Here is a 20901-nt window from a genome sequence, read left to right as displayed (position 1 = left end):
GTCCCGCTTGAAGGTGGGCGGAACCTGGGAAGCCCATTGGTGGAGGCGGGAATTTTAAACGGGGCAAAACCTCTTCTCAGTTCGCTTCTCTCTCCAGTTTGAGTTTGTGCGTCCGGACGCCTTCCTGGGTCCTAGCAACTGGACAGTAAAGGGGGCGAGTTATTTCTCGATCCCCACAGCTCCTTGAGGGGAGGCGGTGGGCGTTCTTGCGGAGGCCGCTCGGAGCAGCGGGGCGCACCCAGAGGCCTCGATGGCGACCTGGCAGCGGGGTCGCGGCTGCTGGGAGCGGAGCCCGCCGGAGCCGAGGCCGCGGGCGGGGCCGAGGGGTCCCCGCGCCGAGGAGGAGGCTGCGTCCCCGGCCGTCCTGTCCCTCAGCCACTTCTGCAGGTCGCCCTTCCTCTGCTTCGGGGACGTGCGCCTGGGAGCCTCGCGGACGCTGCCCCTGACCCTGGACAACCCCAACGAGGAGGCGGCCGCCGTGCGGCTGTCCCGCGGCCCCGCCGCCGAACGCGGCTTCACGATCTGGCCGAGCGCCTTCGTGCTGCAGGTAGGAGAGGGGTGCGGCCTCCCTGCCGCGCTCCGGGAGCCGGGCTCGGAAGGGGCAGGAGCGGACCTGAGTAAAAGCCGAGTGATTCATTCCCTCAGACGCTGGTGAGCCCCTGTCCCCGGGGCAAGAGGAGCCCGGGTGGGCGGGGACCCGGCGGTGACAGCGCCCGCGCCGGGCATCCTTCGGAGCACATTCCTGCCTTGACTTAGGGCCTCGAGCAGATTGGCAGTTCTAGAGGAGTGGATGGCACGTTTACAATTAATATTCTTATCTCTCATCTATTCATCCATCTATCCATTTTCCTGTCTGCATTTAAGATTGCCAGGAGTACTCTGATGAGAGTAGGGTTTTTAAATTGCTTTCTGTCAGTCATCTTAATATGCGCTTTAGTTTCTAAAGGGAAACTGGCTCCATGGAGTGTCAGAGTAACTACTCTTCTGGTGAGCTTCGTTTTGGCCAAATAGCAACAAAATCAAAAACACTTTCTCAGGGGTGTTTTCAACAAGTATGCACACTTTATCATTTTAATCTTTTGTTTTTTCCTTTGCTGTAGTGTAGTTTTAATGGTGATTCAAATTTAATTTTGTGACTGCCATTTCAAGGATTTCCAGGGTAGCTTTTCTGCATTACATTGGGCACAGTCAAGCTCCCATTCCTGTCATCAAAATCTAGAGAATTTACATCCTTATTTGGACTGCAGTAGTCTTTCCATTGGTTAGAACCTCTGAAAGTGTGAGAAGAAAAAAAAAAAAAATTAGCTGAGAGTCCCACTCCTTGCCTAAATAACCGCTTCCTAACGCAGTGATACATGGCTCTAAGCTGAGGTCCACTGACTTAAGCACTTGTTCAGCTACAGTTAAGAACCTGCCCTTCCCCTCTAGTTTATAAATGTTTGCTTTTCTTTTTGTGGGAAAACAAATACTTGTTTTTTCTATCTACACTATACTTCTACTTATTCTTTTTTGTTTTGTGGGACTAACGTTTTTGAATTTTTTTTTTTAGAATTATACTTTTATATTATAAAAGTTAACTGTTCTTTTAAACCATATGTTTGTGATGTTTTATGGTTTCTGCTTTAAAACAAAGCTTGTCTTTTATTACCTGTTGGTTTCCCTCAGCTTCAGGTTTGGGTGTGTTGATTCCACTCAACCACTAAGATAATACATACAAACATAATGTTTACCTTTTACAAATTGTTCTCAAGTCTGTTGCCTTATTTAATCCTTACAACAAACTCATGGAGTCATTATTTACATTAGAGGATAAGGCACCACTGTCAAAGGGTTTGTGTGCAGTGGATCAGAGTTAGGCAGCTCGGTTCAGTCTTCTGAGTCTCTATTTTCTCGTTTATTAGTTGGAAATAATGCCAGCTAAAGCTGTGCATGGTGCTCAAATGAGAGAAAGCTTCAAGCAAAGATCTTGACTGTGTCCTGAATAAATGTTCCATTCTTAATTTTTAATGAGGAAATATGCTCAGAGGGTGGAAAACATTTACACATAGTTTTATTCTTGGCGACTGACACAGTTGGGATTCTCATCCAGGTCTTTAAATCCCATGCACTTTCACTTATATAGATTCAAAGACAGGAGGCATGGTTCCTTCCTAAAGACATATGTTAGGAGGATGAGGGGAAATTCCAAGAACAAGGAGATGCTGCATCAGATAGGCACCAAGAAGGATGGGATGTTTTGAGGAGACTGGTGGTTCTAAATCTGAGGGCATCAGAATCACCTAAGGGTAAAATACTTGGGGCCACTCAGAATCTGATTCCATATGTGCAGAGGACAACTAGAATGTGCTTTTCTCAGAAGTTCCCAGGTGATGCCTCTGCTACTGGTCCACATTTTGAAAAGCACAATAGTAGAAAATACCTAAGTGAACATCCCTTATCTAAAACACCCTTGGTGAATTAGCATGCCACCGTACGCCTAAGCAGCATGTCTCTGAGATGCCTCAACCACTCACATCAGAGTTGTCTGGATTGCTTGTAATATGGGAGATTTCTGCTCATCACTCCACACTTGCTAATGCAAATCTCTGGGGTTATATACAGAAAACTGCATTTTAAACAAAACCTTTTTTATACAGATGGCATCTCAAGAACCATGAGGTAAAGGGTTATACCTGCCAGAGAGTGACTTCACAGTTAGTGTAAAAATAGGTCTACAATACAGTGTATCTAGGCCTGAAAAGGAATGAAGGACCAGAGACTCATTCAGGATATTTTTTGCAGAGCAGATTTATGGACAGCCCTTTTCAAGGAAAAAACTTTTTTTTTTTGGTGTACTTATCTATTTTTTTCCCATGATACATTAAAAACTGTATTTTTCATGCACCTACTTTTTGCCAGGTACTGTGTGAGAAATTCAGCTTATAAAATTGAGAACAAAGGGAAAAAAAATTTTAAATGATCGTTTGGGTTTCTCTTACTCTCCAAATCATGCTTTTTAAAATTTTGATAATACCGGTGTGCTAGAGTCTGCCCATAACGGCTGTCATGTAGGGGGTGTGTCATTTGGGTCTGAGTCTTCATAATGATAGTCAGTTAAAATCACCACCTGGCACATTAAACGCTTCCCTTGTAGCTCAGTTGGTAAAGAATCTGGCTGCATTGCAGGGGATCCAGGTTTGATTCCTGGGTTGGGAAGATCCCCTGGAGAAGGAAATGGCAACCCACTCTAGTATTCTTGCCTGGAGAATTCCATGGACAGAGGAACCTAGCAGGCTACAGTCTACGGGGTCTCAAGAGTCTGGACATGACTTAGCGACTAAACCACCCCCACACTGAATGGAGTTCAGCTCTGTGTCCATCCTGGCTGCATGTTACCTCCTGGTGAGCTTTGAACAACCACAGGTACCAGGACCCTGCTTCAGCATCACTCCTGGGAGGACATGGGGAGGGCCAGGGCATCTTTACTTTCCACAAACCCCTCAAAGTGATTCCTGTAGCCAGGTGTGTGAAAAATTTAACTGGACGGTTTAACAGACTCATTGGTGCCAGTTATGGGAATATGAGCTTCTGTGACAGATGAGTAGAAACTAACACGAGGCCACTTGCACTTCTTTAATAAAATAAGCCATCTTTCTTCTGTCTGCAGTGAGTGTGATGCTATTTTGATCTGACTGGAAGACTTGGATGAACTGGCTTAATAGCAGCCCCAAACCTGACTCTTCCCTCCCTCTCTTCACCTCTGGGCTCCTGAGACTGTTCTGTTCATTGCACTTATGGCCACCAGGGGGCGAGCCAGATTCAGTTAATAACCAGGTACCTTCCATTGTCACTGGCTACAACTATCATTTTCTGATTTGTCACTAATAAGGGAGCGTGTAAACAAAGACTGCAGAATCTTAGGACTTGAGGGAAATGACAAATGATTTTGTTCACTGATTCCCAGCTTTTAAAAATTTCCTCCCCAAGGAGAGAAGCAGTACACATTTTAAATTGCTATCCTGACTTTCTAATGTCTCTCTTAGAATCCAGATAAAATAGTATCACTCTTATCTCAGACACTCGGCAATGCTTCTGTTCAAAAAGATTAGCAGTGATGCATAGACTGCCATTCCTGAAGGTATTTAAAAGAAAATGTATAACAGATCAGTTCCCTCATTTGTTTTGTTTGAGTTACTAAGAGGTTGAAAGCAAGGGGGAAATGGGTAGGGAATCCAAATGAAGACTTACCAAGGGGAAAAAGCAAAATGCTTCATGTTTTATCTCAGTTTTTACACCTCTGAGAGTATTTGTCTCCATAAAAAGTCAAGTTTTGTGGATAGACTATCACCATCACAGTCCGAAAAGCGGGTATCAGTTATAAATCCCTTTCAAGTGTCTCTCAGAACTGACTTGCTGTCAGTGCCTCAGTTTATGGACTGTTACAGATTAAAGAAGGATTTCCTCACGGGAGAGTGGATGGAGGAGGAGAAGGCAGGAAAGAGGAAAGGGCAGGAACATTTTGAGCATCTTTTTTCCCGATGTACTGTCCTAGGTTACAGGATTAAGCCTTCAGTTAAGGATAAAAAGACTTGAACTTCATTTTGGTATGCCTTAAAGAAAATAGGCAAACAAGCAAAACAAAACCTCTGAAGCCAAATGTACACCTAAGTAATGTCCTCAGTGTTTAGATCTGCTGAAGAGGTTTCAGATATACAGAAGTCCTCTGCTTCTCTCTCCAGCGTCATGTATCACAGCTCATTTGCCTTCTCACTACTATTAAGCCACACTGGTCTTCTGTCTCTGGGGTTGTCCTACGAGGCAGCCCTAACTGTAACCCTAACCCTCTGGTTCCTGGGCTATGCATGTGCTGGTACCTTCTGAACTGCTTCTCCCTGACAGCTCAGTTGGCAAAGAATCCACCTGCAATATGGGAGGCCCCGGTTCAATTCCTGGGTTGGAAAGATCCCCTGGAGAAGGGATAGGCGACCCACTCCAGTGTTCTTGGGCTTCCTTTGTGCCTCAGCTGGTAAAGAATCTGCCTGCAGTGTGGGAGACCTGGGTTCAATACCTGGGTTGGAAAGCTGCCCTGGAGAAGGGAAAGGCTACCCACTCCAGTATTCTGGCCTGGAGAATTCCATGGACAGTCCATGGGGTCTCAAAGGGTCGGACACAATTAAGCTACTTTCACTTAGCTCTGTGTATCCAGCTCATTCTTACACTTTGTTTTAGCTTAAATATTATAATTATTATAATCTCTGATTAGCCAGTTAGAAAGTATGGTTCCCTTCACTGTTGCTGTGCCTCTCAACCTTTTTTTGTTTCATTGATGACAGTACTGGGAACTTGTATTTTTGAGCTTATCTTTTTACTTAGATTTTGTCATTTCTTTTATTGAGCAGAATATAGTGTCCATGAGACCAGAGGCCATGTGTGCTTTTCATTCACTCAATAATTTTGTCACTTAAATATTTAACATATGCCCCCTCTGTGTCAGGTACTATGTATGCCATTAGGCATTCAATAACCATTTGTTCAGTAGTTCCTTCTAGGAACTCCCCTTTTTAAATTGAAAAAAAAAAAATTATGTATAAATTGAGAAGCAAGTAGTAAGAATTCACACTCCTGAATTTATCCTAAACAGACAATTTCATCTGAATCTCAGTGACAATGAAATTTGAAAGATAAGCCCATTAAGTATAAGCAGATCTCAGATATTGTGGGTTCTCATCCAGACCACTGCAACAGAATGAAAATCATAGAAAAATGAGTCACATGAATTGTTTGGTTTCCCAGTGCATATAAAATTTATGTATACACTATTCTGTAATTTTTTAAGTGTACTATAGCCTCATGTTGAAGAAGACGATATATGTATCTCAACTAAAAGGACTACTACTAAAAGATACTAACAGTCAATTGAGCCTTCTGCAAACTATACCTGTTATGTGGTTGTAAGGTCTGACCTTGATGTTGGTGGCTGCTGACTGGTCAGGGTGGTGGTTGCTGAAGGCTGGGGTGACTGTGCCAATTTCTTAATGTAAGACAGCTGTGAAGTGTGCTGTATTGATTGGCTCTTCCTTTCACGAATAATTTCTCTGTAGCCTGCAGTACTGTTCCGCCACAGCAGAACTTCTTTCAAAATGAAGTCTCTCCTCTTCAGCCTTGCTCTGTTTTCCCGACTAAGTTTATGTAATATGCTAAATCCTTTGTCATCATTCCAGTAATCTCCACAGCCTCTTCACCAGGAGTAGATTCCACCTCAAGAAACCAGTCTCTTTGCTCATCCATAAGAAACAACTTCCCATCCATTCAAGTTTTATCATGAAACTGCAGCTTTTCAGTCACATCCTCAGATACTTCTAAATCTGTTACTGAGTCCACACTTGTACTGCTCACCATGCAACAGGCTAATAATCCTAGAGATGAGCTGTTGGGGCAAGGAGTAGTGATGTTATATGGAAATTCAGCTGACCAAAAAGACAGTGGATCTTCTTTTTTTATTTTTAAGAGGGGGGTATGTGGTTGGTTGGTAGAAACTTCTTGGTGTCAGAATCCTTTGTTCTTGCCGCTGTCCCTATAGGTCAGGTCATGATGTTCCCATAAACCCCTAACAGGACAAATGCTGTTCTCTGTTCTACAACTTTTTAACCTCTATCTTAATGGGAAAGTGTAACACTTAAAGGTCAGAGCCTTGAGAATGGGCTCTCCTGTATGTTTCAAGTTACCTGCAACATTTTTAACTTGTACAAAAGCAAAGGAATACAAAGTTTAAAGTAAAGAAACAGATCTACTGTGGAGTGGGATTTATTCTTCCCTCTTAAAATTCAAGTTCTCTTGTTATTTCTACCACATCTGCACCTTTGCTGAAGTCTTGAACCCCTCAAAGTCATTCTGGAAGACTGAAATCAACTTCCAGATCCCTGTTGATGTTGACATTTTGACCTCTTCTCATGAATCATGAATGTTTTTAATGGCATCCAGAATGGTGGATCACTTTCAGAAGGTTTTTAATTTACCTTTCCCAGATCCATTAGAAGAAGCACTCTTCATGGTGGCTATAGCCTCATGAAATGTATTTCTTAAGATTTGAAAATTGAAATTACTCCTTGTTTCTCTGGGCTGCAGAATTCATAACGCTTCCTGAACCTTGATTATGTCATCTATAAAACATGCATCATGACAGTATCTGCTTCCTAGGGATGTGAGATTCAGAATAGTTACGTTAGATACCTGAAACTAGGCCTAGAGTATCAATAATGGTGCTGTGGACTTTAGAGAAGCTTGTGAGGAGCAAAGAATTTAGCTGATCATCTTTACATTTCTTTCTGAAAATGTCTTTCTCATATAAGGTATTTGTATTTGAAATGGAAGTTCTGTACATAGTCTAAAGAAGTGGAAATAATGTGATTAAATTTTTAAAAACCACTGAACTAAAATAAAGTGATTCGTAGACTCTCTGTTCCACTGCTTTCATATACAATTAAGAGTTTATTATAATTTTATTTTGTTGTGAACTTTGTTATTACTGGTAGCCTTTTTCCTTAGAATGAAATGAGGTAGGATAGGAAGATACATTTGACTTGTTAAATGTTGGTGAGTAACAATTATTAACCCTCTACTATATTCTCTCTATTGATGATGGGGGTGTTAGTTGTTCAGTTGTGTCCAACTCTGCAACCCCACGGACAATAGACCACCAGTCTCCTCTGTTCATGGGATTCTCCAGGCAAGAATACTGGAGTGTGTTGCCATGTCCTTCTCCAAGGGATCCTCCTTACCCAGGGATCGAACCTGGGTCTCCTGCATTGCAGGCAGGTTCTTTACTGTCTGAGCCACCAGGGAAGCCCTATTTGTATATAATATAGAATACGTTTGTGTTGTTATAAATCACTACTGTTATGCAGAGAAGGCAATGGCACCCCACTTCAGTACTCTTGCCTGGAAAATCCCATGGACGGAGGAGCCTGGTGGGCTGCAGTCCATGTTTGTGTTGTTATAAGTCAATACTGTTATAGTAATTTAAAATGTGTTCTTTTGGTTATAGCCTAAAGAAAAAATTGTTGTTTCTATTACCTGGACACCGTTGAAAGGAGGCCGAGTAAGAGAGACTGTGACATTTCTTGTAAATGATATTCTGAAACACCAAGCTATATTACTAGGAAATGCAGAAGAGCCGAAAAAGAAAAAGGTAATAAGTTTTCATCATTTTATATTTACTCTAGGAAATAATATGTAAAATCATTTTGTTCGCAGGTCTCTTGAAGTAACATTCATAATATTGCTTACAGGTAGTATTCAATAGTTATCAACTTAATCTGTATGTTTTGCTTATTTTTGCAGAGGACTCTTTGGGATACTATTAATAAGAAGAAAGTATCGGCCTCTTCAAGACATAACAAGAAGGTTTCAAATATTCAAAATGTAAATAAAACATTTAATGTTTCCCCCAAAGCTGACAAAGTTAGGAGCCCGCTACAAGCCTGTGAGAATCTGGCTACAAATGGAAACTGTTCCCCACCAGAAAGCAATCCTTTAATCCTTGAAGAAAATAAACTCCCTATATCACCTATCAGCCCCGCATTCCAAGAGTGCCACAGGGAGACCTGCTTGCCACTTCATGTTCGTCGCTCTACGACCTACACGTCCCTTCCTGCTTCTGAAAATGGGGAACTGGAGAAAGCAGACGGTGCCAACACTGCAAAAGATTTTCATTTTAATGAGAAAGGCATAACTGAAACCTCCTTTGACTCCATAGACAATGTTAATAGTCAGACTGAAGAGAACGGTAAACTTACTCTTACCCCAAATTATTCTTCAAGTTTGAACATCACACAAAGCCAAGGACATTTTCTAAGTCCGGATTCTTTTGTGAATAATAGCCATGCATCTAATAATGAACCAGAATTCGTGAAGTGCCTCTCACCAGATATGTTTGTGAAAGGTAATACAAGGCCTGTGCTTTTGGAATCAAAAAGGGTACATGAAATCTGTCGGAAAATTCTAAGTCCAGATTCTTTCATAAATGATAACTATGGACTAAATGAGGATCTAGAAACAGAGTCCGTCAACCCAATTCTCTCCCCAAATCAATTTTTAAAAGATAATATAGCATATATATGTATATCTCAGCAAACATGTCAATTGCCATTATCAACTAGACGTTTTCAGGACTCACAGCCTCCTCAAGACGAGAGAAAAAATGCAGCTGTACCTTGTATTTCTGAATGTCAGCAGTTAGAATCTCCAAAAGCTACTTTTGAAGCATCCAAAGCTTTAGAAGTGATGTCAAACTCTTACACTTTTAAAAAACAGAACCAGCCTAAATTTTTGGCAGTTCAGGATATTTCTAGTCACAGCCGTGAAAAACCTATTAAGAGACGCCCAATACTTTCTGCCACTGTGACTAAAAGAAAGCCCACTTGCGCTGTAGAAAACCAAATGGAGACTGTTAAACCAAAGGCAAAAAGATGTCTCAATGTTGTAGTGGGTGACTGTGAAAAAGAAACAGATGATCAAAAAGAGAAAGATGATTTTCATCCTCTTCTTCCAACTAGAGATTTAATACTGAGCAGACCTAAGAGCTCTAAAAACATTGTAACTCCTCCCTGCAAGGCAGCTTCAGTTGCTCATAAAAGAAAGAGTAAGGGACACACAGGAGATGAAAATGTGAGGGTAAGAGTTACAGAATGCTCGGAAGTGCAAGAAGTCAAAAGGACCCATTTTTCTCCTCTGGCATCTAAAACATCAACTGTTAAACACACACACAAAGTGCTAACCTCCTCCTTGAAACGTGTTAGCCACAGAGAGAAAGTAAACCTGAAGAGGAAAACAGGTGAGTCTCGTTCACAAAATCTTTCATGAAAGTGTACCTATATGGGGAATATTTTCTATTTATTTTGGTTTAGTAAATTGCTATTGAGAAGCTTGAATCAACTTGTACTTTTCATTCACCGGTTGGCTTTAGTGGAAGATGAGTCAGATGTAGAGTAGGGCTGAATTCTGAAATCACTGTGATCTCATTCTTATTTACATTTTTGATGTTTCATTCATCATGGTTTTTCCTGCAGTAATTTTTAAAAACTGCTGTGTTAAAATGCTTGTCTTTATGTTTAAAAAAAATATTTTAACATATTTGTTTATTTGGTTGTATCAGGTCTTAGTTGCAACATGCGAACTCATTTTTCTCCCTGAAACTTTAAAGTTTTATTTTGTATTGGGGTATAGCCGATTAATAACATTGTGATAGTTTCAGATGAACAGCTGAAGGGACTTAGCCGTACATTTACATGTATCCATTCTCCCGTAAACTCCCCTCCCATCCAGGCTGCCACATAAAGTTGCACAGAGTTCCATGTGCTATACAATAGGTCCTTGTTGGCCATCCATTTGAAACAGAGCAGTGTGTACTTAACTTTTCCAAGGTCCCTAACTATGCCTTCCCTCCCAGCAGCTGTAGTTCATTTTTTTAAGTCTGTGAGTCTCTCTCTGTTTTGTAAGTTCATTGATATGATTTCTTTTTAGATTCCACATATAAGGGAGGTCATAAGATATCTCTCCCTCTCTGTCTGACTCACTTCACTCAGGACGACACTCTCTAGGCCCACCCGTATCACCGCAAATGACGCTGTTTCATCCTTCTCAACGGCTGAGTGACACTCCATTGTATGTGCCACGTCTTCTTTATCCGCCCTCTGCCGGGTTAGACTGTGTGTGCATGTCCTGGCTACTGTGACCTGCCTCAGTGAGCACTGGGCTGCAGGTATCCTTTTGGATCATGTCTTTCTCTGGACACATGGCACGCAAACTCTTAGTTGTGGCAAGTGGGATCTAGTTCCCCAACCAGAGATTGAACCTGGGCCCCTGCACTGGGAACATGGAGTCTCAGTCACTGGAGCGTCAGGGAAGCCCCTCCGTGCTTGTCTTGCCGACAGAGTGCTTTGCTCCCCCTGCAAGTGTCGCACCCGGGGAAGTACTGAGCGTGCCTCCCCTTAGTCCAGGCCCCAGACTGAGGGCCCAGTGCGCACCTGACCCCCATCACACTGTCTCAGGGGACGCAGAGGGGGCCTTCCCCCAGGGATGTCGTTCTCCTTAGCCTTTACTTGGCCCTTATTCAGGGATGAAGACAAGGCCGCCGAGCTCCTCTTTCCTTTAGGAGGAACCTCACCACTCCTTCCCCACCCCTCACCCATCCCACCCCTGTCTGCCTCAGAAACTGTCAGGACTAATGCCAGACTGCCTCAGATGCCAGTCAGGGTCCAGGCAGGAAAACAAACCACACAGGCTACGAAACAGATAATTTTAAGGGATTCCAGGACTGACAGGAAACGTCACACCCGAGTACTTGAGCTCACTTCTCTTTGTACACTCCCCGGTTGGAACCACCTTCTGCATCTCCCCAGCTCTCTGCAGTGCCCGTGTGCTCTGGACTCACCGCCTTCCTTCCCATCTGTCTTTGCTGGATGCACCCTCCTCCTGTTCCCGCCCTGACCTGGCCCTCTCCTGAGAACACGCCTTCTCTCCTGCTCCTCTGACCTGGAACCTCCTGGGACCGTGGACCACCCACCGTCTCATACCTGCTTCCAGACTGTTGCTTCTCCTTTCTTCCCGGAAACAGATGACAAGAAAGCAAAGGGGCCACAGACAACTTGAAGCTCAGTTTCCATACCACCCCGCCTTGAGTTCTCCTTGTTACAGGGAGAGATGACTGAGAATTTTTACATTTGGCTCATAAGACCTTCTCTAAAACCTCTACTTTATGATGCGTCTTTATGATTTCAAGATCCTTGAAGGAGATCCTTCCAGTACCCTGGCCTGTGAGTTCCAGCCTCCTTAGGCCACACTCTTAGAGCATCTCCCTTGCTGGGATTTCTGCGTTTTCGCTAAAAGCCAATGAATCTGCCTCCATTTCCCCGGCCCTCACCTCTGACCTGTCATCATATTCTCACTTGGCTTGGCCTTCACGGCTCATAGTAACCCCTTGTTCTGTCTTCGTGCTTGCCTGGCACATTCCAGTTCCCAGGCCAGCTCTGTGCCTGCACCTTGCTGGACCGTGACCGCTCATCTCCTGGAAGCACGCAACTCTTCTCGGTTCTGTCGTCCTGCTTTGTTGACTTTATCTATCTGCTGCAGACTACTGCCCCCCTCCCTTTTGGTCCTGAAACCTCGAGCACCTCCTTCCCCCTCTGAGGACAAGCAGCCAGTGTTTACTGCCTGCGTTCCCCACAGCCCCCGCTGTGAGTGCCTTGCTGATAGCTCCTCTCATACCTACAGCAGTCAGACTGAGTAGACGTTGTCATGAGCACACGCTCAAGTCAGGAAACCTCCACATCCAGAAGCTGAGTCTTTGCCTGAGATCACGGGGAGTGAGTGGTCAGGCTGGGGTTCCCCCAGGCAGGGGGCTCAGGAGCTGGTGCTCTGGTCCTCACCTAAGCCGAGAGCCTGATTCCTATCTCACTGAGGACGCAGAGGTGCTGCGGAAAGTTCCACAGCATCCATCACCCGCTGTGTTCCCTTCCGCTGCTGCCTCCCATCCTGTGACAGGCTGAGAGGTCTGTGCGCCAGTGAGGCAGGCTCTTTACAGTAACAGTAAAGACCCCAGCCGTCTACACGGTCGATGTTTTAGCAACTGCCTTTCCCCGCGTCTCCAGGGTTTTACTCCCTATCGGGTCATTTCTGATTCATGCACAAAGTGCTGTTCTTACCTCCATCTCCCAAAAAGACAAAGACTTCTCATTGATACCACATATCCATTCACACCCAGCATCTTTCTGCTTTCTTGTAAGCAACACTCCTTGAAAGAACCTACATGTTCATTTTGTGATAGTTCACTGATTCTGTATACTTTTCCATGTAAACATTATGCTTGAATTAAAAGGTGCTTTTTAATGTAAACAAAAATAATCACTTTGAAAGATGCTTCTATTAGCTGTTTCTAGTTCTCCTCTTTGTTGAAGTCACTTCAACCAGATTTTGATGACTCTAGTAAAACCTTGTTTTGTCAAGGTCATCAACACCTCCACACTGAATCCAGAGATTATTTCTCAGTCTTCATCTTGAACTATTAGGCACCTCTCTCTCTGGGGCCCCTTTACCCTGCCACTCCCACTTCCTCCTGGTTCTTTTCCCGCCTCCCTGGGGGCTCCTCTGTGTCTGTCGCTCCAGCCTCTACACTTGACTCAACCACTGAAACTTTTTCACACTTTTGCTCATTCCCTTAGTGCTTTCAGGCCATCTCACAGCTTTCAGTTCTGCATGGAGGCCTTCCAGCTTTACATCGTTAGGATGGACCTCTCATCTGTCGACTCGTTTATCCAACATCTTTTATTTCCACTTGACTGCCTAGTGAGCGTCTTTAATTTGTCTAAAAGCAGCCCTTTGCCATCCCCAGTCCTGTGACGTCTCTCCCTGGTGTGTCAGTCCAACACACTTCTGTTATGATCTCCTCTCATCTCAGGCCCCACACCTTGGGGTGTCCCTAAGTGTGTTTCTCTCCTACCCTTTCTCTATAAATTCAGACAGTCTGCCTGATTCTAAATTCAGTCCATCAACAAATCCTGTCTTCTTTCCAAGTACATTCAGAACCGGGTCAATTTCTCACCATCACTGACGGCCCCATCTGAGCCTATGTCTCTGCAGGTCCCCTGTTGGATCTTGCCTTCACCCTTGCCTTCTCTGGAGTCTGTTTTCCACTTAGCTGCCAGGGAAATGCTTTTAAAATAGTCATCAGTTGGATTCTAACATGCTCCATTTCTATACCCCCGATGGCCTTTCATCTCACTGGAAGCCAGGTTCTTATAGTGACGTGCAAGACCCTGCAATGTCTGCAGAGAAAGAAGTCAGTTTTTCAAGGTGCATTTATTCAGCTCTGAAAAGTTACCTGCTGTGTGCTATGCATTGTTCTAGGCTCTGTGGATACTGGGAGAAAAGACATCATTCCTGTCCTCAGCCGCTGCCCATCCTTGGAGCTATGCCCAGGGAATCATGAAAGTGCAGAAGTGGGGGCACTTTACTTGGCTTTATGGGAATGACCAGAAGCCGTGAGACATTTCCAAGGAAGTCTCCCACAGAACAAAATGGTTGTAGGCGGAGGGACTGGCTTGTGTAAGCCTTCAGAACGAGGAACTCATATTTTTAAGTACGTTAAGATGGAAAGAAACTTATAATCTAATAGATATTATGTAACAATTTGGTCATATTCCTTATTTTGACAATTGGCGTGGATTTGCAATTCTTCTAAGTCAAAGCTGAGCACTTTTTCTCTGAAGGTCCAGATAGTAAATATCCAGGTTTGGCAGCTCATGTGACGTCTGTCACAACCACTGGGCCCTGCCAGTGCCAACAGGGAAACAGCCACAGACAGTGTGGACATGAGCGGCTGTGACTCCGTGCCAAGAAGGCTTTATTTATGGACACCGAGATCTGAATTTCATATTGGCCTCATGTGTCATGAAATAAAACTTTTTGGAGGTCTATTTTGTTTTTAACTAGTGTTCATAAATGCGAAAACTTCTTGGCTTGCAGATTGTACACAAACAGCTGTGGGCTGGGTTCTGCCCTGGGCCTTAGCTTTCCCGCCTCTGGCTTTATTATTAATATTAGCTCCTGGTCCGTATGGAGCAGCAGCACAAGCTGGTGTGAAACCCACCTTTGAGGGAGTGAACTGCGTTAGGACAGGCTGTTTTCCTCTGTGACTTTCCTGTACTTTCCCTGTAGGCACCCACCCCGCCCCGCCGCCACCATCTACCTTCTGTAGGTACCACTTACCATCTACCTCCTGTATATACCCCCACTGTCTACCTCCTGTAGGTACCACCCACCATCTACTTCATCACCGGGTGAGGCCTGGGAACCTATCAGGGTTCTTATTCTCTATCCCTTGCCTAGTCAGTTGACCTTAAGCCCTGTTACAAGTTCTGCTATGAAAACAGCTCTTCTCTGGTTTTGTCTCCACCGCTTCTGTGTTCCTTTAAATGACTTAGGCCCCTGGGATTGCTTCCTTTTTGCTTCCGTCTCTAGTCTTGACTCCAGTCCACTGTCCATTCCATCTTCTGAAATACATGTGACAGTGTGACTGCCTGGACCTTAATCCTTCACTGGCCCACCAGGTACTTGGAACTGAGTTACAGTGCAAGCTCTGGAGCCACACTGTCTAGCTCAGCTACCTACTAGCATGCATGACCTTGACCAAGTAGCACAGTTGCTCTAAGCTCCATTAAACATAGAAGATGATGGTGCACTTCTGATAGATTTCTGGTGCTAACTACATCAGTAACCTAAATTACAAGACTCTGAGAGTGCCTGGTGCAAGTATTCAACTACTAGCTATCACTGTCATTTTTCATATTTTTAAATTCCTTTCTTCCTCTTCCAACCTCTTTTTTGTCTTGGTTTTCTTGTCTGTGTTCTTGGCTCCAGGTACCACCTTGCAGTTCAGTCAGAGGCCCCGTTCCTGGTATGTCACGTCCACTGCAGGGTCAGCTCAGGGGCGCTCCCTCCACGAGGCTGTCCTGCCTTTCAGGTGCCTCCCCTTGTCCCAGGCTCCTCGTGTACTTCTGATGTAATGTACTGTGAGTCTTTCTACTCCTCTGTTCTGGACCCAGAACATCCTGAGGGCTGGAACCACATCTCTCCATTCTGCATTCTCAGCACCTAGTTGTATATATACACACACACACACACAGGCGCACACACACACACAGTGAGCTGGTTCAATCTCAATCATGGCTTCTGTCGACACAAAATACTTTGTAGTTTCTGGTCTGTAACTTTCAGACAGATAGGTTTTATTTACCCAAGTTCATATCCTGGCACATAGTGGTTACTCAGCATCTGCTAAATGGATATGATTTTGGAGAGTGCAAATTTTAAGTTGATAGCAGTTCATTTGCAGAGTTAATTTTACTTTTAAAATGCTATTCTTTTTCTCACGATTGTAGATTCATTAGGATACAGAACTCCTACCTCTAAAACAAACAAAAGGACAAGACCCTTTGTTCCTGTGGCTCAGTCTAACTTGACCTTCATAAAAGCGCTAAAAGCAGGCAAGTGTCTAATATCTCTAAAGTCCCTGAAAACCGGCACTGAATGAAGCACTGATCGCATGTCAGATGGGAATGAATTGATTTTTTTAATGGAGTAAAAGCTTGAAGAGTTGTTAAAGTATGTGTCCCAATAACAATGAGGATATTTTCTCAGAGTTCAGTGAAGTTGATTCACTTTTCTTGGGATTTCTAAATAACCAGGAGGTACTGCCTTACTTTTTCTCTTTTACTTTTACTACATTTTATACCCCAAAATGGGCTTCCCTAGTAACTCAGCTGGTAGCAAATCTGCCTACAATGCAGGAGACCCCAGTTCGATTCCTGGGTCAGGAAGATTCCCTGGAGACGGGATAGGTTAACTGTCCGGTATTCTTGGGCTTCCCTGGTGACTCAAATGGTAAAGAATCTGCCTGCAATGCAGGAGACCTGGGTTTGATCCCTGGGTTGGGAAGATCTCCTGGAGGAGGGCAACCCACTCCACTATTCTTGCCTGGAGAATTCTATGGACAGAGGAGCCTGGCAGGCGACAGTACACGGGGTCATAGAGAGTTGGACATGACTGAGTGACTGAGCACAGCACAGCACACCCCAATGCTTTCAGCTCCTTCCAGCAGGAAGTAGAAAAGCAAACATCGTTCAATGTCTTAAAGGTGATCTTGCTGACGATCGTCTATTGCTATAGATTGTATAATAATTTAAAGGAAAAATGTTTATGCCTTAACCTAACTGTATTCCTAGGTATACCTAGACATCCAATGCCGTTTGCTGCAAAAAACATATTTTATGATGAACGCTGGAAGGAGAAGCAGGAACAGGGCTTCACTTGGTGGCTAAATTTTATATTAACTCCTGACGACTTCACTGTAAAAACAAATATTTCTGAAGGTAAACATGAAGTTAACGTTTAAATTAGATAATCCTTTTTTTAACGGGTCACTTTTAACATGATTTTTTCATTCTTTAGTTGTATAGATTTATTGGGCTTCCCTGGTCGCTCAGATGGTAAAGAGTCTGCCCGTAAGGTGGGAGACCTAGGTTCAATCCCTGGATTGGGAAGATCCTCTGGAGAAGGAAATGGCAGCCCACTCCAGTATTCTTGCCTGGAAAGTCCCACGGACAAAGGAGCCTAGCAGGCTACGTAGGGTCGCAGAGTCGAACACTACTGAAGTGACTTCACTTTCACAAGTGTATCATAGTGTAGTTAGTGGCACAGCACACTAGGTCCTTAACACAAATGGTCATTATTGTGCAGGTGAGAAAATTTTGTGCTGTAAGTCCTGAACTTCTTTTTTTGCTCATCATCCAGTGTGATTTCCAGCCTTTCCAGTGAATGGGTTTTATTGTTAGACAGATTCAGTCTGCATTAACAGTGAGACATGGCTGCCTAGAAACACAGTCCAGTCTTAGCTGCATCAATAAAGTGGGATGTCCTGGTGGATCATTTTGTCTTGTATGGCCTGTTAGGGATATTGTCTCTACTGGACCCTGTTTAAGATGTTTGTGGCCAAGTATGTAATGATGAGAGGTCTAAAAACCAGCGGATATGAGGAATTTTTAAAATATTTCACTGTAGTCTTGGAAAAGAGAAAAACTCAAAGTATGGAATGTGATGGAAACATGGTGTTCTTCAAATATTTAAAGGACTTTCTCCTGAGACAAGGAAGATTCACTTAGGCTATTCTCCCATAAAAGTTACAGAGATAAGTTCAACTGCAGATAAGGAAAACCCCTTTAAAATACTTAACTTGCCCAGGCATCACACAGGCTGACTTTAAGGTGGACGATTTCCCTCTTGCTGTAATGTTCCAGCAGACACTGGTCTGCATTTGTTAGAGAAGTGTGTATAGGAATTCTACCTTTGATTAGGTACTTTGCTTTTTCTCCAAAAGTAAACAAAACATCTTTGAGAGAAGATGTGCTCTATGAAAATTCAAATTGCATTTCAAAATTTGACTTTAACAAATCACATTCTTTTTTTAAACCTTTATTAATTTATTTTTAAATATTATTTCTATTTCTCTTTGGAATAGAGAAATATAACTTTTTTTAAAATGTATTCAAGCATATTGACTTTTTACCTTTTTGATGTTTTCCATTGCTTTATTAATGATTATTCTTTTTAAATTTATTTTTAAAATTGAAAGATAATTGCTTTTAGAGACATCAGCATGAATCAGCCATGGATATGTGTATGTCCCCTCCCTCTTATACTCCCTCCCAACAAATCCCATCCTTTAGGAGCTTATCTTTTGATAAAGTGTATGGAAGCAGAGAAGCCAGCTAGGAGGCTCTCTCATGAGTCTGGGTTAGAGGAGATCATGTTGGAACCTGGATGACAGTGGTTATAAGAAATGGTTAGATTTGGGATACAGTTTGCAGGTACAGTCAATTGGTTGCGACTATAGGACAGCCTCGGAGAAGGCAATGCCACCCCACTCCAGTACTCTTGCCTGGAAAATCTCAGGGATCAGGGATCCTGGTGGGCTGCCGTCTATGGGGTCACACAGAGTCAGACACGACTGAAGCAACTTAGCAGCAGCAGCAGCATAGGACCGCCTAAGCTTCTGAGTGAAGGATGACACCTTCACTTTGAGGTGGGAAGGAGAGGAGCAGGCTAGAAGGCACAGGGAATAGATTCTGTCTTGGCCTCCTTCAGCTGCATTTATTGCTAGATTTTAAAGTGTATGCACATATCGTTTAACCAGAAATATCCTTTCTTTCATTTTGACCCAGTAAATGCTTCCACTCTTCTTCTGGGAGTAGAGAGTCAACGTAAAATAAGTGTCCCGAAAGCTCCTACCAAGGACGAGGTGTCTCTCAGAGCTTACACAGCTCGGTGCAGGTTGAACAGGTTGCGTCGTGCCGCATGCCGCTTATTTACTTCTGAAAAAATGGTTAAGGCTATGAAAAAGCTTGAAATTGAAATCGAAGCTCGGCGGTTAATTGTTCGGAAAGACAGGCACCTCTGGAAAGATGTGGGTAAGAGGATTATGGAAATCTTGAGATTAATTCTTTAAAAACACTCTAGAAATTTTTTTTCAGAGTCAAATATATACATGGTTTCACTTTGCTACCTAAAAGTTCACAAACTTAAACGAGATCATGTACATATATAAAAGAGTGGAAGTATACTTTAACATATTTCATATATGTGATGTTCCTTTTTGGTCTCTGATTTCTCTCCATGAAACTGTATTCACTGTCTCGTATTTGATTAGTGGTCTGAGCTTACTTGTGTTTCATATGCGTTTCAGGAGAACGGCAGAAAGTCCTGAATTGGCTATTGTCATATAATCCTTTGTGGCTACGAATCGGCCTAGAGGCAAGTACACCTTTCAGTTTTTGAAAAAAGATATATATACTTTTAGAAGATTCTTTAATAAAATGATGGTTTCAGTTATCAAATTATTTGATTACTTAATATCTCAGTATGAAATTTAAGGTCCCTTCATAAATGCTCTTAATAGACTGTCATTCTATATCACTGCCATTTTGTAACATAGCAGTTTTCCCATTGGTTTCATATATATATAATATTTGGTACCAGATGTAATAACAAGTATAGTTAACTCCTTTCTGAGCATTTACCAGTGATAATACTGGGTTGTTTAAAACACATTAAATATATTTTCTAATTTAGATCTCTATAAAATCCAGTGAAGTATTTATTGTTATTCCAACTTCACTGACAGAACAGAAGCTGAGATGGTAAGTGACCTGCTGGATGCCTGTGAAGGGCCAGGATTGGAATCCATACCAGTCTGAAGTCACCAGAAACATTTAGATGGAACACTACTCATGGAAACATCAGAATTTGAGTTTTTCACATGGTGTATGGTTCAGTAATATTTAGAATGATAAAACGAACTGAATTAGAAAGCCACTAGGAGTTGGCTGTTAAAAATATTCTTTTATTCCAGCCCTCAGTGTTTCCATTTCTTTTAGTCTTTTACTGGTGAACTCCTGTATCTTGTTTAGGGTTTTTACCTTTGTCATGTGGGATATCCCATTCTTCAGTTTTTCTAAGTTTTTGAATAGAAAAATCTTTTGTACTAAAAAGGAATCTTTACACTTATCTGGCTAGTTATTAGAAAATTGAGGTGTAGAGAGAATGAATGATAATCCCACTGTGGTCACCCAACTAGACAATGAACTTGCTAAGATTTCTTGCTTTAATTCTTATTTCAATGATTTGAAATTCAACTTCTCATTTCTTTCAAAGAAAAGTTAATCAGAAAATTACATATCAACTGGCTATGCTTCACATATCAAAGAGTTCCAGAGCCTCAATTAAAGGAGACCTGTCTAGGGCTTCCCTGGTGGCACAGATGGTAGAGTAGGCCCTGTCTATTTGGGGCATAGCTCTTTTGTGGCAGAGGTAGAACGTGGGAGAGTTAGAAACATGCAATGCCTTTTGAAACTTCGTCTTAGATGTAGTGGGCATCAGTGCATCCATAGTTCTACCCAAAGTGCATTACCTGTCCAGGCACAGATGAGGCAGAAATATTTATTCCTTCACGATAGATACAGCAAATCTATGCCATTTGGTGGGAAAGGGGACTTCTAAAGGGAAAGGTGAATGAATAATTATAAACAAAACATTCTACCATCACACCTTAGAATTCTGTTAGGGGGCATGACCTTTGAGGATCTTAAGAAAGCATCACATGCCAAAAAAATAAAGGAAATAAAGACAAAGTGTCTCTATTTTGGCAGATATTAGTATTTTTATGCTTTTCTCTAGTTTTATTGATGTAAAGTTATAAAATACAATTTGATGTTTTTAGTTTTTTCTAATTGCTTTAAAAATCATTAACAATCACATTGATGTTAAATTAATGGCATATTTTAATCCTTGATTATACACAGATCAGAACATCCC

General features: G+C 42.7%; 1 protein-coding gene across 1 annotated transcript in view; it reads left to right on the top strand.

The window, feature by feature from the left end:
- Positions 1-15: 15 nt before the first annotated feature.
- Positions 16-20901, top strand: part of ASPM (assembly factor for spindle microtubules) — a 62315-nt gene continuing 41429 nt past the window's right edge. The window contains exons 1-7 of the mRNA XM_069544984.1: positions 16-547; positions 8024-8167; positions 8320-9811; positions 15915-16019; positions 16758-16904; positions 18753-18998; positions 19274-19341. Of these exons, the coding sequence (XP_069401085.1) occupies positions 251-547; positions 8024-8167; positions 8320-9811; positions 15915-16019; positions 16758-16904; positions 18753-18998; positions 19274-19341 (2499 nt within the window). The 5' untranslated portion in view covers positions 16-250. The remainder of the gene's footprint in view (positions 548-8023; positions 8168-8319; positions 9812-15914; positions 16020-16757; positions 16905-18752; positions 18999-19273; positions 19342-20901) is intronic.

The sequence above is a fragment of the Ovis canadensis genome, chromosome 12, assembly GCF_042477335.2.
Source record: "Ovis canadensis isolate MfBH-ARS-UI-01 breed Bighorn chromosome 12, ARS-UI_OviCan_v2, whole genome shotgun sequence".
NCBI lineage: Eukaryota > Metazoa > Chordata > Mammalia > Artiodactyla > Bovidae > Ovis > Ovis canadensis.
Note: the sequence above shows the minus strand (reverse complement) of the source record. Positions and strands in the feature narration are given on the sequence as shown.